Here is a 16036-nt window from a genome sequence, read left to right on the forward strand (position 1 = left end):
TGTAAACATTATTTGAGGGGTGTGTGTGTGTGGAAAGATGTGTCCTGCCTTCTGTCTAAAAGGGATGGTGTTGGTAGCTAGGATCCAGGGGAGGGATATGTTCATGCACTAGAGAGAGCAGCACGTGCAGCTGGCCGTGCTGTGGTGCTCAGGTTCAGTGTGACAGATTCCATTGACAGAGAAGCCGCTCAAGCTTTGCAACACATCGCCTCTGGTATTGGAACTGCTGCAAGGAAATCGAGTAGTAAAGCCCTACTACCACATATCTTAGAGAAATAGTCGTGTCATTCTCTTCCAGCAAAAGCAACAAACAGTCTAATGGCAACTTAAGCATGTGTGCTTCTCCCATATTTACATCACTTGGCCACCCTGGGCTGCTACTGGGAGGAAGGGTGGGATATAAAATAAATAAATAATAAAATCACTTCTTTGGATCCTAACCACAAAATGCTCAGCAAAATCCAATAACTGTCAAGCTTTCCCCCCTCCCCCATAGCCACTTGCTAGTAATGCTATCTTGATTATTTCTCTTCACTTTAAACTGTGTGAAAATGTTTTTCCTTTAACCTCAGGAAAGAAGAAGAACTCTACCTCATGAATGCACCATTGTTTCATCTATAGCCTATTACATCAGCCCTGTCCCTAAATCTCCTTCACAAACAAGAATGTTAGGCAGCTTGAGAGCATGGTTCTCTGTCTCCATTGACGATGTGCTTTGCTTGTTAATAACACAGATCTGCACTCTGGTTGCATTATTGTGTGACACTGAATCATAGATGATGCATTTTAAGTGTGGGCATGTCTAGCAAACTGTAATCTGCACTCATGTGGCAAACATTCATTCACCGGCTGCTGTAACCCTGCCAGGCTTCACATAGTCCGCTTGATCCAGCCTTAATTGTCTGGAATAAAAAATTAACCCACACTAGTGAAAGAAAATTAATTAAATCTTGAATGTTTCCCAGGGTTGTATCCAATGCTAGTTGTACTTGAAGTAGACCCGTTGAAGTTAATAGACATGCTTAACTTAGGCCCATTAATTTCACTGGGTCGTCTCTGAGTAGAACTTAGTTGGATTCACCCCTCCCCCAGTGTTTTCTCCTTTGACAAGTTGCTCAGAAAAAGTGACCACAGTTCAGGAGCAAAGCAAGGAGGATCTCGCCTTTACCTCCATATTGGAACTCTAAGTAAGGTCCAGTGTATAAACTGAAAACCTGAGTGAATAAAATAATTTCTAAATGTTAAATAATTGTCATGGGGGCAGAAATGTTCCTTGCTGTCTCCCTAAAAATGCTTCAGTGCCAGGTCAATTATTACTATTTTATTAAAAAAAACCTGAGACTTAGGTGGCTTACAAAAATTAAGACAAATACAGATAAAAACATACAAAAAGTTATTGTTAAAATGTCATCACTCTCTCTGTGCAGGAATGGGGCAAAAGTCAAAGTCCTACAATCAAATATTTAGCCATTCCGACTCCTAGATGCCTAGGATTATTTGAATCCTATTGGTCACCATGGGTATAATTGCAAGAAAAGCTACCATCAATGGCAGACCTTAGTGGCCTCTGTTTTGGGGTAGGTTTCTTAAAATGGTTGAACGTCATTAAAGACCTCGGTTACCATCTCCCTATTTTGGCATATGGAGAGAATTCATAAACAAGACAGTTCACAGCTGTGTTGGTTGGTATGGTGGCCTCTTTTGCCAACAGTGAATATTTTCCTTCCATTAGCCATTGGTGCTGGGTTGAATGCATCAAAGCAGTGTTCTGTGATGTGTTTTATCTGATTATACTGGGTTACTATGGGATGAAGGCCGGTTTAAAAATGAAATGAATAATAAATCTTAATGTGTATTTTTCAAGATTCAGTGGTTTCTGCACAAAATAAACTAGTGCCCAAATTTCTGCACCTGTTGGTAAAATGAGCAAAGCGCTAGTATTGCATCTGAGCGTGGCTTGTGTGATAGGTTCTAGTAGCAACTGCACATCTGATCCTGGGCTAGTGATGGCCTTTTAAAATCCACTTTGAAGAACGTAGATGCAGGCTTAGAGGGAGGCATCAGGCTGGATACATGCATTAATATATGTGCCACAAATGATAGGCTGGAATCATTGCATTGGGCATAATAAATGCCCCTTAGTAATATTTTGTACAGGGAAGTGAGGGGCTGTGGCATGTTGAGCTATGTAGACTTGCAAAAAAAGAAAAGAGAAAAAAAACTTTTATTGGTGTAGAAATAAATCTGTATGTGTTGAATAACTTTCCAGGATAGGCATATGGCAAGGGCCAGCTTGCATCTGTTGCTGTGAAGAATTAGCTCTGTTTTAAAGGCTGGATTTTCATTTTCTGCTGCAGTTCTCTCTCTCTCTCTCTCTCTCTCTCTCTCTCTCTCTCTCTCTCTCTCTCTCTCTCTCTCTCTCTCTCTCTCTCTCTCTCTCTCTCTCTCTCTCTCTCTCTCTCTCTCTCTCTTTCTCTCTCTCATATATTTCTGCTTTCAGATGAATCAATTTGGCTTTATTTTCAATGTGTGTATCTGCTTTCCCTCTCTTCTCAAACTCATATTGCATCGATGCTTTAGGAGACTGATTTATAACTTCTCTTGCTACCTTTGCCTTCCCTGTGGTTTAAAGAGGATACAGGCACACGACCCAATCTGGCACTCTAGTAATTGCACGTTGGTCTACAGACAAGTGAATGAGGTCATAACGTCTGCTGGTGTGTTCCCTACAACCAGTTCTTTGCATTAAAATAAAAAGCACCTGGGCTGTAATATTTTCAGTGCTATAATTCTTCCCAGTCTATGCTCTTGCAGAGATTGCTAAATGGCTGCTGTGCCTGGCTGACATAAAGCCTGCAACAGTGGAACTGGTTCAGAAATGAAGAAATTAAATGCAATACTGTATCTACTTCCCTTGGAGGTAAGTGCAGAGTTGAATTCAGTGGGACTTACCCCTAAGTAGACAGGTATAGAATTGTGCCGTAAATATGGGAGAAGTTGCAATATTAACATTACTGTGGGTCCAGCTCCAGTTTTTGTTTCCTATTGGTTCATGTGTTCTAAGCCCTGCCCAATACATTGGGACAGACATATGAAAGCACTCCTTTTTATTATACAGCCAGTACTTAAAAGAGAGAGTGCACTGCCCTGGAGATCAAAGTTAGGGCAAACCATTCAGGAATATATTGAAGAGAGCCTTGAGGACTGTGCATCCCCAGTCATCCAGCTTGGAGGGAAATCCAGTGTAGGGAAGCTTATTTGAGTAGATAAAGATCTTTGTACCTGTGCCAGTGGGGAGGTGAACTAGCTTTCTGGCGACCAGATTTGTTTAGTGCTTTTTATTATACTAACCATCTTCTCCCACAAAAGCTTTTGCTGTTGCTGACTCTATTATATTGTCTCCCTGGCACCTACTTCCTGCACCAAAATAAGTTGCCTCTATTTTCAGAAGCAAGTGCGTTGTTGCTATTTGTAACACTTCCAAGTAAACTGTGACACATGTGAAAGTCTTCATTGAGGAACATGCTGCGGCAGTTTGAATGATGCACTGTTTCCTGTTTCTCATTTGACATTTTGCTGGTGGGGACTAACTTAGTTTTATTTGAGATATGACAGCCTTATACGCTCAAGTGCTGCGCTGATTCCATTCCACCTTATTGTACTGTATTGCTATCGGATGAGTTGCCAGGATGAATGTGGAAGAAACACCAGTAACCCTTGTGTAGCTTGCCTCTTGCTGGGTGTCTTAAAAACATCATCCATGTATAAAGAGTGAAATCTGAAGTTCTCAAAATGTATTTGACGTTTGAATTGATAGTAGTCTGCTTGTAGCTGTCCAAGAACAAAAATGCCCCAGCATTATTTTAGGCACATGTAGCTTTTTTGTTGATAGTCTACTGTCTTTAAATAGGAGTGGCATTTTTTTTTCTCAATGAAAATGAGCCGTTGGAGTACAAATAATTCTATGGGGTTATAGCTTTGCTTTGATGCTTTTTATTTAAACAGATATCCCAAGCTGAATTTGCTGAGCTGAGTTGATCAACATTTTACCATGCACAAACCTGATTTGTTTCTTCGCTCGCTCAATCTTCAAATGGTTAAAGTTGCCAGTAACATGTATATACTGTACTGTAAAGAATCTTGCATCATACTTTTTTCAACATACTGAAATGTTTCTTAAAATTCAGTAGACACTTGAGTATTAATGTAATGCAGCTAGTCTGACAGGTAGTTTACAATGTGGCGATACAGATATTGCTAAGGCAAGAAAATGCTCTCTAAAACATGAGTTTGTATTTAATTATCTTGCAACCTAGAGCTCTTTTCAGCAAGCTAATCCTCTGCTCTTCAGATTGCCAAAATAATTACCTCTTTCAAAAGTGAGCCAAAAGAATTCTGTTTTTACCTCCAGTTATAATAACTGCAGTTACTACAGAAAGCAAAGAATGGCTTTTTTTGCCACAGATGTTTCATAAGCCCTACTGCTAATTGTTTTTTCCAGTAGGACTTAGATCATATGAAAGCGGTTAACGTTTAGTTTGCTAAGGGATATTTTTGGAATAAAAATTTACCACATAATTAGTCTGAAGAAAGGAGAGCTTACTGCAACTTTTGAACTAGTTTTGGTCAGAGGGGGATGGCATTCATCTCCATGTATCCATGTAGGGTAGACTGAAACTGCAGAAATAGGCTCTTGCTGAAGAGCTGGCACACTGGCTGACATGGCATTGTAATGACATGGCCGTGGGTCACTGTTCTGTTTGGAAGAATGTGACCTGGGTAAAGGAATAAGCTGAATATTCTCTTTGGAAATTTGTGTAACTCTCCAGTAAGAATATTTGAGCTGCAGGTGAATCGGTCTCGGGACTGCTGTTTTAAACAGATGACCGTTATTGCTTGGCACTAAGGAAGTCTCTTAATATACAGTAAAGAGAAGTTTCCATATGTAATAGTTAAACAGGAGAATGAACTAAAAAATTCACTATATCTATAGATCTAGCTGAAATCTGCATATTGATAAGAGTCTCTCTTTAAATACGAGCAGGGATTGCTTCTTTTTTAAACCCTTCAGATTGTGTAATAACTGCCCCACTAATCATGTGCTGCAGGATGTGGTGTAGAGTAGTTCCCTAAGCCAGTTTCTCTAGAGACGGTCTTGCCTGTCGTCTTTTCTTTTCCCCTCTGGATTCAGTTCCTTTCTGCTGAATCTGGAGGTCAGTAACACAAAGGCTTTTCTGGCTTTCATCCCACTTATACGCCCCTGCAGTCTGCCCTTCAGGAAACGCAAGGAAGGTGATTCAGAAGCATTTGTTCAGGCTTGGCAACTTTGAAGAAAACACATTGTAGAATACTTGCTACAGTCTCTTTTCCTTTGTCAAGCTGCTAACTTTCCTGTTGCTTCATCTGTCCTGTTTGCCAAACCATGTTTCAGCGTGTTCTTGAGAGCAGTAATTCTTTTTCAAAGTATCCTCAAATATAATAAGGTTGTTTCTGGTCCATCCTTTGGATTGCACAAATATTTGAGGTTTGTTTGTTGTTGTTATGTGCCTTCAAGTCGATTGCGACTTATGGCATCCCTATGAATCGGTGACCTCCAAGAGCATCTGTCGTGAACCACCCTGCTCAGATCCTGTAAGTTCAGGTCTTTATGGAATCCATCCATCTCTTGTTTGGCCTTCCTCTTTTTCTACTCCCTTCTGTTTTTCCTGGCATTGTCTTTTCTAGTATATTTGAGGTAGGTCTCTTAAATCTATTGCCTTACAGTTTCGTATTTGGGGAGCGTGACATAAGTAGTTCATGATGCCTAGAACAGTGTTGTTTAGCCTTGGCTCCCCAGATGTTGCTGAACTACAGCTGCCATCATCCCTGACCACTGGCTCATTTGGCTGGGGGTGATGGGAGCTGTAGTCCAGAAGCACCTGGACAGCCAAGGTTAACAAACATGAGGCTAGCCCTAGAGGATATAAATTCAGATTAAAGCCCTGATCCAGTAAATGGGTAGTGTTCTCCTCATCTATGGCCCCAGGATATCATAAGCAGGCTTGGACCCACCATATGTCACCTGGATCATATCAATGCCATCAGTGCTATGTGGCAGGAATGGGGACCCTGCAGCCCTCTAGATGTCGCTGGACTCCCATCAGGCCCAACCAGCATGGTCAGGGATTATGAGAGCTGTAGTCCCAATAACAGCTCAATGGCAAGAGGATCCCCATCTCTATTAAATGAGGTGGCTGCCATCCAAATAAGGCGAAAAATGGCTCATTGCCTAATATTCAGAGTGCTGAATTTAGTTTTAAAATTCTAGTGGGAAATGTGTGTTGGGAATGCCGTGTGATCAGCCTGCTTGCATTATATTGGAAGCGCTCTTGAGCTAGTGAGCATGTGGGGCAGGCTAGGACTAAAATATCCCAGCTCTTATTTCAGGGAAATTCCTTTGCTTTTTAGCAAGGAAGATCTTTGTAGTGGTAGCTGAAGCAGAGCATGCATTCAGGTCTTGCCACAATACGCCAAAATGTATTTAATGAATTGCAAGTCCTGCACAGGAGCTGCTTACAGGGGTGTGCCCTGCTCAAATTAAAGGCAGACCTTTGAAGAATGTAGTCAAAACCACAACCCAGCACATTCCTGTTGGCTCTTCTGTAAACTTAAGCATGGATGATTTTTGCTATTACAAAACTTGGAAGAAACACAGCTTTGTTAAAGTGTAGGGTGCTTATTGTGGGTCCAACAGCAAGTTGTTGCCCCTTCCCCCCCCCAGGTGAATTTAATCACCATGCATAATTGTTCAGTGCTTACAAGGTACAAGCTCACCTCCCAGGCATTATCATTGTTCTGATGTGTACATACCAGACTTATGAAATCTGTTGCTAACCCTTTCCACCATTGGGAGAAATAATAGTATTTCCATTTTTGGGCATAATTAGTCAGAATTGGTACCAAATCAATTAGTTGACTTGGCACATAGAATGGAGGGTATTTGCCGAACACCCCACCAAAAGGAACACTAAATCTATCTTTGTCAGTGTATGGAAATAGTTATTAAAGAATTAGCAAATTCTCATTTGAAATGCTGGATCTGCTTTTGTTCAGAAAACTTTACTTAAGTCTACTCAATACAGGGCTTGGTACTAGCAGCATCATATTGAAAAGTAACTCCTTCATTAAGAGAAGACTTATTGGAGGGGGTGCAGCTTAGAGGGAGAGTGCATGATTTGCATGCAGAAGGTCTCAGGTTCATTTCTTGGCATCTCCAGGTAGAGCTAAGAACAACAGGAAACCCTGGAAAGCTGCTGCCAGTCTGTGTTGACAGTACAGAGCTAGATGGATTAATCTGGTTTGATTTGGTACAAGACAGCTTCCTAGGTTCCTTTTGCGTGGGAAAAATGATGATCTGTCTAAGCTGTGAGCTCTGGACAGCTTCATTTGAGAATAATGTTGCATTTGAGCCAGGTTTTAATGGAATCGGCTGTTCCCATTAAATTAAAACATTTTGCATGGAGCATTCAATTTTGTGTTTCAATAAGAACCCAAGATGCAAGGGGCTGACATGCCTTGTCCTTGGAATACATTTTAAGTATTTTAATGTAAACGAAATCTTGCTGAACTGCATGTAGTTACTCCAGTTACTTACAGCTATTTTCCATCTTCTTGTTACTGTGGATTTTGAAACGTTTTGCAGTCTTGTCCCCCTCCCCCCAATTTTCCCAAGGACTAAATGAGAATATAGGTGTCATTTTTGTTTGGTGGTAATTCTTGGAGGTAGCGTTTCAAAAAGTTTCAGAGGAGGATTTCAGTTGGACTTCTTTGGCAGCTGCCACAGCAACATACTTGGCTGATAGAAATTCATTAATGACAGCCCTGGTGGTTGGTAAATGACTCTTTAGATGGATATGGGGAGATCGGGATTACTATACATGTTGCTACAGACTTGCCCATGAGTAATCTTAAGGAAAGTAAGCTGGTTGTGTTTGAGCATGAGGATCTTAAACTCTCTTGCCAGCATTAGCAAACAGCGAGGCACACCCTCCCAAGGCAGGTGCACCTCAGGAAAGCAAGGGCATCAAGAGATCTGAAGCAATTAAGAGCAAGCAGCCTTGCCATTAGGCAGCAAGTGGGAAAACATGTCTCCGGCCTGTGACTGGGGCAAGGGGCACCACTCAGGGTGGCAATTACCTGTGCCTGGTAACTGATTCTTTTTGTTCTTCCTTTTGTCCTTGCTGGTGGGGCTGATGACAGAATACCTTAGATGCTTCCCATTGAAGAGGTGAGCAAACCTAGGTGTAACCCTTATACCCTGATGAAAAACTTGATGTCTCATTTCAAACGCCTAGGTGTGCATGCATGTGCAAGCATCTCTGATGTTCATGAAATCCAGGCTATGGAATTCTGCTTGTGGTTTGAAGCTTGCATCTGATAATCACGATTGTTTCAGTGGGAGCTTGAGGAAAGAGGGTGTTCTGTCTTTTCCCATGGGCTGGGGCTGACTGCTGATAGCCAGCTTCTTAATTGGTTCATAACAGGAGCACATATGGACTGAATGAATTCCTTCCTTCACACTGTTGTTCAGCTCCTTATTTATGCAGTTGTGTTTCAAAATTGTACCCCAAAATTGCTTAATGGTATGTTGCCCTGGGTGGGGATGATTTTTCAGTCTGTGATGATATAATAATCCTCATTCTATCTAATATCAGACTTAGAGATCTGGTCCCTCTTAACTTGGCAGCAAAATGAAACCACTGTCAGGCAAGATTGTCTAGGGAGTATGCAGAATTTTTTTGGTAGATTTTAAAGAAAAGTCCCCCTGCCCCTAAAAAAAAAAGCAACCTAATGAAGACCCAGGATGCTTTGTGACCTTCAGAAGCTATGTAATGTTGGAGGAGGGAAAGGACAGAATTGGCTTGCTGGAGCTTATGGTATCCTGGTGATAGAAAAGAGAGCATCATGAGAGTTTAAAGATGAAAACTTCTCTGTACTATAAGAGGTGGTTTCAGAAAGGAGGAAAATTCCTCATCTCCTGGACCTAGGCCTTTTAGCTACCACAGAGCTCAGTGAGAGAAGGTTTCACAAGGATGGGAAAGGAAAAATGTGCCTTGTCCTCAGTTCCTGAAGAGACCTATCTTGAACCCCAAATTGCAGTACAAGGCTCCTGTCCAGCACTTCTCCCAGGACATGAGGATAACACAGCACCATTTTGTTGAGGGGTCCCAGTTGTTATGCTTCTAAGACTGTCACCCAGTTCCTTTAGGGGAAAAGGGACAAAGGGGTTTGAACTGGGTATCGCAAGTACCCAAAAGGACTGTTCCAGCCAACCTGTGTGGATCTCTTGAGGCTTCTGCCCGAAACCTTGCTCAGTCCACCCATCTAAATAGTGTGTGTGGTATTGCCTCCATGTTCAATATATGAGATCATTTAAGGCACAGGGATACCTGACTGTGACTCAAGACTTAAACGTCAGACTAATTCAAAGGGAAGCGATGGCTTATGGAAACTCCAGTTCAAGATAAACATAAACTGCCACCTTTTAAAAATTCTTCTGTCACTGTTCAGATTTCTTTAGAAGGCAGTTCAACTCGTGGATTATATTTTTAATTTAGGCTGAAGTTCATCGTTAAAACTCTGACTCACCTCCACAGTCAACACTGTTTCACCAACACTAGTGCCTTTTGTCTTGTTGCCTTGATATGTAACACTGTAACTGTTCTGCTCCCTGAGAAAGTGTTTTCCTTCTCCCTCTTCCAGCCTATGTCAAAGGAGCATATGACTTTGGAGGTAGCTTGAGGTCTGAGGCTGCAGTGATGGCATAAATGTGGAATGCAGTGTTGCGTATGGAAATAGAGGGCTGGATTCCTAGCCTCAGCTTGCCTAGTTCATCATTTCCCAGTAACTATAACAGTGAGCCTGCAAATATTTAGAGTAGCCAGCACACACCCCTGCCCCGAGAGAGAGAGGAAGGTACTTGCATCATGCTTGGGGTTTAAATGTTTTGGAATTGAGACCTTATTTAAAAATAATCCCAGTGGCCTGTGACTCTGCTGCTCATGCATTATTGCAGTCTGTGCATTCTGGCTGGCAACATTTTGCTCCAGTGCTGAATATCCTGCCTTGACTGCAGCTGCACATTGTGGGAACTGAGGTTTGAGCCAAGACAATTTTGAAACTAGGAAGAGCAGCTGTCTGCAGTGTAAGTGTGGGAACTAGTGTCCTTTGGGCTGCCTTTTCAGACACCTCACAGTTGTTGCGTTGGCTGGAGGTGGGACCGTTTTCCCACCACAGGCCTTCCTATAAAGGGCAGGCTCCTATGTTCTTGCTGCGGGGGGATGATAATGAAGCAGTCAGGCATTTTCTTCTTTGGTGGCAGAGGAAAGGTGATGTGTGTGATCAGGAATGGCTGCCTCAGCATCTCCTTAGGCTTTTTCACAGCAGCCCTACTTACATGCAAAGCCTCTCAGGTTGCTTTAAAGTTGAGCATCTCTTGAAGGACTGCTGAAGCAGAGTCTTGTAGTTCTTGGTGATGAATGAGGCCATTTAGGAATGGCTATAGAACATAACAGTGAGCTGCAAACATTTTCACATCGCTGCCTCTATGCTGCTTGTGATGCTTTTAGTATTACCAGTGATGGTTTCTTCACAGTCCTTTCTAACCTTATTGGTTTGTGAATGGGACCTTTGTATGTGTTATAACTCTAGCCTTGCCTATTTGAATCTTAAAGGAGCAAGGCTAGTGGATTGCCTTAGCCTGTGTTCTTGTGTCAGACTGCTTCCCCTGGCTCAAGGCGGTGGGAGGTGGTTTACACCAGAGAGATAGGACAGTTTGGTTTTTAAATGTGTTCATCCAGGACTTGTGTGGAATTAATCAGTGTCATGGGAGAAACAATCAAAGTCAAGAACAAGATGGGATTTTTTTTTTAAGGACATGATAAGGAAACCTGGCTTGCCATTAGTGAAATGCAGTGCCTGGCTCTTGTTCAAAGAGAGTCATTGGCGGATAAAAATTGCCCATCTAGCTTTCCTGGCCTTGCAGCTGAAAGCACGGGGGCTTTGGATTATTCTTTAAACAGATACACTCACATTGTGGGTGTGACTTGACTTTGCCCTCCTGTGTGGAACCTTCTTCAGCCCAAGGGCAACCTTCCAGGGACCACATGCCAGGGATAGGCAGAGACAAAGGGGAGCAGAGCAGCACATGTGAATGTTATCTTTGTGCAGTAGGTCAGTTTCCTCAGATGCTCACACTCCTCTACCTTCCATTCAGGTAAGCAAGAAGCTTTATCGGAGTTCAAGGGCAAATTCCAGCCAGGCAAAAACACTCAAGGAGGGCTGGTGAGGGGTGTGGCTTGGGGTGTGTGTGGCCTTGGCAGAGTCCTAAGGGCCAGGTTGAGAGGCCTGGAGGACCACAGGCAGTCCTGGGCGTGAGGTTCCTCATCTCTCCGAGAAAGCATGCTCTTAAGTCAGGTGAACTGGGTTTGGGGCCTCCCCTCTCCATAAAGCAAATTAACTGGATTTGAGGTAAGATAGTGAAACTTATCACAGCTCCACTTGTGTGACAGTGGTTGGCAAACATCCGGCAAGCTCTACCAGGGCAGTGATGTGTTTCATCTTTTTTTGACGGTAGTTCAGAATGACTCAAGCGCTGGGGAAGGAACTGCCTAGCATTTTTGCTTTTTTACATCAGTTTGTCTTGCTCTTGCCTTGTGCTGCAGGAAGTTGCAACCGATGGAGTAAGCCTTTGTGAGCTTTCGGTTTAAATGCTGGAGGTACAACTTCTTATGACATGTTAAACTGGTAATGATCTCACCAATATTCCCAGCGTTAAATGACGTAAAGCTAGATTTACATCTAGCTTTACACAGCCCCATTGCATGTGAGGGGTTGTATAGCAGTCTGCTTTGGGGACCATGGAGCCAGAGTTCATTCATTTTACTTCTGGCTGCTTTACTTCCCTTCCTCCTTTTTTTAATGTTCATGGGGGCGGCGGTTGACTTAATCCCTGATTCTCTAGTTAGAAGAAGTGAGCAGCACGGAATGAGTAAAATCTTTATCTGAGGTCCTAGTGAACTGCTGTCAGTCTGACTAAATACTAGGCTACATGGGCAAAGCAGTCTTGGTATTGCAGCTCCCTATGTTCTGAGGACCACACATACTTCTGTATACATGAATGAGGCATTTTTGTATAGCCATGAAACAGTGCGTTTCCACTTTATCTGTTCTTGTGAATGTGATCTCAGTAACCTGAGGCTTATCTGGCTTGCATTAAGCAGGGTGAGCGTTAGAGTGCTCCAGCAGGCAGTGTTAGGCTTTGGGATCTGGCTTTCCATGCTCATATTCTTCCAGGGGCTCTTTGCTTGTCCTGTATTGCTGCTTTCAGAAAAGTGGTTCTCTAGAGCAGATGTGGGCACCTTTGGCCCTTCAGATGTTGCTGAACTCTAACTCTTATCATCCCCAGCCACTGGCCATGCTTGCGGGGGCGGATGGGCAGTGCAGTTGTAGTTCAGCAACATCTGGAGGGCCAGAGGTTCTGCACACCTCTTGTAGAGCCACAGTTCAACTCTTCTCTTCTCCCTGTGACGCATAAGCTTGGTATAGTAGGCTAGCAGAAAAACGTCCCTTACAAATTTATCTGTAAATCTTCCCTGTATGATAGCGACAGTCTTGTACTTCAGTCTGGTATTTCCAGCGGGTCAAAAGGTGGAAAAGCATCGTAGCTGCTCATATATAAATACACAAGTGAGGCCAGTAGCCTGCATGGAAGCAGGGTCGCTAGAGTTGAAGTCTAAAACCACATGTCCTAAAAGCAAATCCCAGGCCCTATATTTTAGTCTACCTATAAATGGCTGGTAGTGAAAAGCGAGGGTAGAAATACCTTTCTGGACCATTTTCTGCTGAAGAGTTCAGTTACTTAATTGGAGAGGGTTCACCTCCTGCCAGTAGATCTGCCCCCACAGAGGTACCAGTGGAGAGGGCCATTGTGGGTTGCACATATGCTTTTTGGTTCACAAGGGTTCCTCCCCATCCTGCCTCAGGAAAACAACACATTCAGGTGCAGTTTGTCCAAGCTTAGGCCTGAAAGTGACAGCAGAACAGCTGCCTTTGTTCTCCCCTTCTGAAATGATCCCTTGGTATGTGGCTGTGTTCTAAATGCAGCCCTTAAGGGGGGATGTTGTGACTTGTAAAATGTTGGTTCTGCACTCAAACTGCTTTTGGAAATAGTTTGGTGGGATGTGGTTGAATGGTAAAGATAGGTTTTGCTAGATTTCTTTAGAAATGGGAACGCTGGCAGACCATTCTGTGGCTCTAGCAGCAAATGCATATCTTGGCACGAGAGCGGCCCTTATCCTTTTGTAATTTGACTAAGTTGATACGGGTAGATTTTGTGTGTTCTGTTCTTCAACCTGGAAACCTTGTTACTGTTAGCCAATTGGATCAGTAAATAAGTATAATTTCATATCCTGCTTTTAATTAGGCTGTTGGGAGCATTTTAATCATCCTTGCATAGGTGCTGGGTACTGGGTTGCAAAAGTTTAATGGCAGTCATCAATCATAGTTTTGTAACCAAGCTTTCAGATTCTCCAGCAGTTCTGCTGAGGGATTTGTGGAGTGAAAGGTCTCTGCAAACCTGACCTGATGCATTCTTGAGGTTTACTTAAAAGAAACTTTCTGAAGACTGTTTATCTGGTTGAGTCAGCAACAGCTCCTGGTGTCTTGGGCTGCTATTGTACTTGAAGGTGGCAGGCTTTGGCTTAAATGATGAAGCTTTCTGAAGAGAATCCTTTATTACTTAGAAGTGAAAATGCTTTTACTAAACCAAAGTATTATTGACAGCTTTTTCCAACAAATGATGTTCATTATTTTAATTCCGGGACAGAATGTGCATTTATCATACCTTAGGGCAGCCTCCCCCAATATATGGTGCCTTCCAGATGTTTTGGACCACAACTCCCATCAACCTCAGCATCATATGCCATGCTGACTAGGGCTGGTGGGAATTGTGGGCCGAAACATCTGAGGGCACCAAGTTGGGGGAGGCTGGCCATGGATATTATGTGTAGTAATCTGTGACCATGAAGGAAAACTGGGTCCCCTTTCACCTGATGTGAACATTCAAGACTAAACCAACAACAGTAACCCACCTCTGTTCTCCAAAATGACGTTTGTATAAATCTGTCATATTTGGATTTGTATGAGAGGAGAAATAATGAAAATGCTGGTGAGTCAAACAGAGCGCTTAGAATAACAACATCTTCTGTTTTGAACTTGGGTTGGGAGCTGGTAAGGCTCCATATAGCGCAGGCTCTGTGTTAAGTATCTTTACGGCATCATACATCACCTACTTTTCTCTTAACTTATCTCTTAATCCATAACTCTGTTTTCAGATGGGAGGAGGAACTGGCAAAGCGGATGAATCTAGAATCCATGGTAGAGACACTGCAAGAGGTAGGTTTTGAATGGCAGCTGTTTATTCAGAGGTTTGATGGCCACTTTTCATTTTTATTGGTACCCAGTTAGTTTCATTGACTGCTGATGGCTTTCCCTTTTGGTCCTTTGAAACTTCATCCTCTGTGTTGGGGTGAGTGACCACCAAGCATGTTAATCACTTGGGTTTGTAAGAATGCAAGTTCATCCTGTGGAGTGAAACCTTATCCTATGTGTGCACTTAAAGGGAGGCTATTCCACAGCTCCTCTTTTGTACATTGTATTAAAGGCTAAGGAAGAATTCTTTTTTGTTGTTCTGTTTTTAAGAGGGCTTAGATTCCTGGCAACCAGTAGTACTTAGGACAAGAAGAGCAGTTACCTTATTCTAAATTATTGAGACCCCAAATATCTAAACAACTGCCTTAATTCCTACTGGCCTTGGCTGTTAAGATCTACTGGGTGAGGGAGGGGCTCTCTTGGTTGTTCCACCAAGAAATGCAGGGAATGACAGCCCGGGAGATGGCTTCTCTGTGGTAGCCCCTAAATTGCAGAACTTGCTCCCTGCAGAGGTGCATCTAAACATCATCACTGTACAGCTTTTGCCATATGCTGAAGATGCACCTATTTAACCCTGACCTTTCACAGTTCAGGTATTTTGTTTTATGGGATCCATCACTTTTGCTAAATTCATCTGTTCCATTTGGAATAGTGTTATGTGTTTTATAATTGTAATGGTTTTATTTCTTTTTATAATTGTGTGTTCTGCTGTTACTCACCCTAGGCTGTTATGGTGAAGTGTTATAAATGAATAATTTACAGATGTCTCATAATGGCCCAGCTGTTGGTTAGTAGCTAAGATGGTTGCAACTACTTGTGAATATGCCCCTCACTAGAAGCTCCTGGAAGCAATTTCTGCGCTCCATTCAGTTGCCACCATCTTTCATGGGGATCTAATTCACATTGTTAATCTTCCAATATGCAAAGATAATGTTTGTTATGCAAAGTTAATGTTTATTACAGTATTGACTAAAATTATGGCATGGTTAAAAGTGGCTGAAACTGGTAGACTGACTTAAGTACTTGGCTTAACACGACCTTGCAGGTGAGTCCTTAATAACTGTTACTAGCCCATCTACTTGCATAAAGTCTGCCATCTGTAACCTAAAAGACACAGAGATCCAATTTTTGAGAGCTTCCCACTCATGCTTTTCTTCTTCGCCAAAGAGCCGAGCAGCAGAGGACTACTTACTTCATCCATACTTCTCTCAGTTCTGCAAGGGTGACTGTTGATGGAGATACAAGTTGGCCTTGCAAACATTGATTTGGTAGTTACCATCTTCTGCTCTTCTCACTTGAGTGGCTGCCACTTTTTTCTCTCTCCCCCCCCCAATCCCTTCCTTTTGGCGCTGGAAGACACGGATGGAGCTTGGTGTGGCGGTGCTTGTAACTGGTTTTGGAGCCATATCTAGGATAGTGCTGTGGTGACCCAGGGAAGCATATGCAGTTTGCCAGTCCGTGGTTTATGTCCAGGCAGTCAGTGAGGCAAATCCACAGGAAACTGGGACTAGATGTTGAATCTGTGTTCGATTTGTTCTTTGGAGTTTTGTGTTAAAGGTACGTGCCC

The 16036-nt window shown here is 42.7% G+C and overlaps 1 protein-coding gene across 2 annotated transcripts in view; it reads left to right on the forward strand.

The window, feature by feature from the left end:
* The window catches only part of IFFO2 (intermediate filament family orphan 2), a 46789-nt gene that overhangs the window by 10678 nt on the left and 20075 nt on the right, over positions 1-16036 (forward strand). For both annotated transcript variants that reach the window (XM_061600738.1, XM_061600740.1), the window contains exon 2: positions 14373-14433. In XM_061600738.1, the coding sequence (XP_061456722.1) occupies positions 14373-14433 (61 nt within the window). The remainder of the gene's footprint in view (positions 1-14372; positions 14434-16036) is intronic.

This window comes from Rhineura floridana, chromosome 18, assembly GCF_030035675.1.
Source record: "Rhineura floridana isolate rRhiFlo1 chromosome 18, rRhiFlo1.hap2, whole genome shotgun sequence".
NCBI lineage: Eukaryota > Metazoa > Chordata > Lepidosauria > Squamata > Rhineuridae > Rhineura > Rhineura floridana.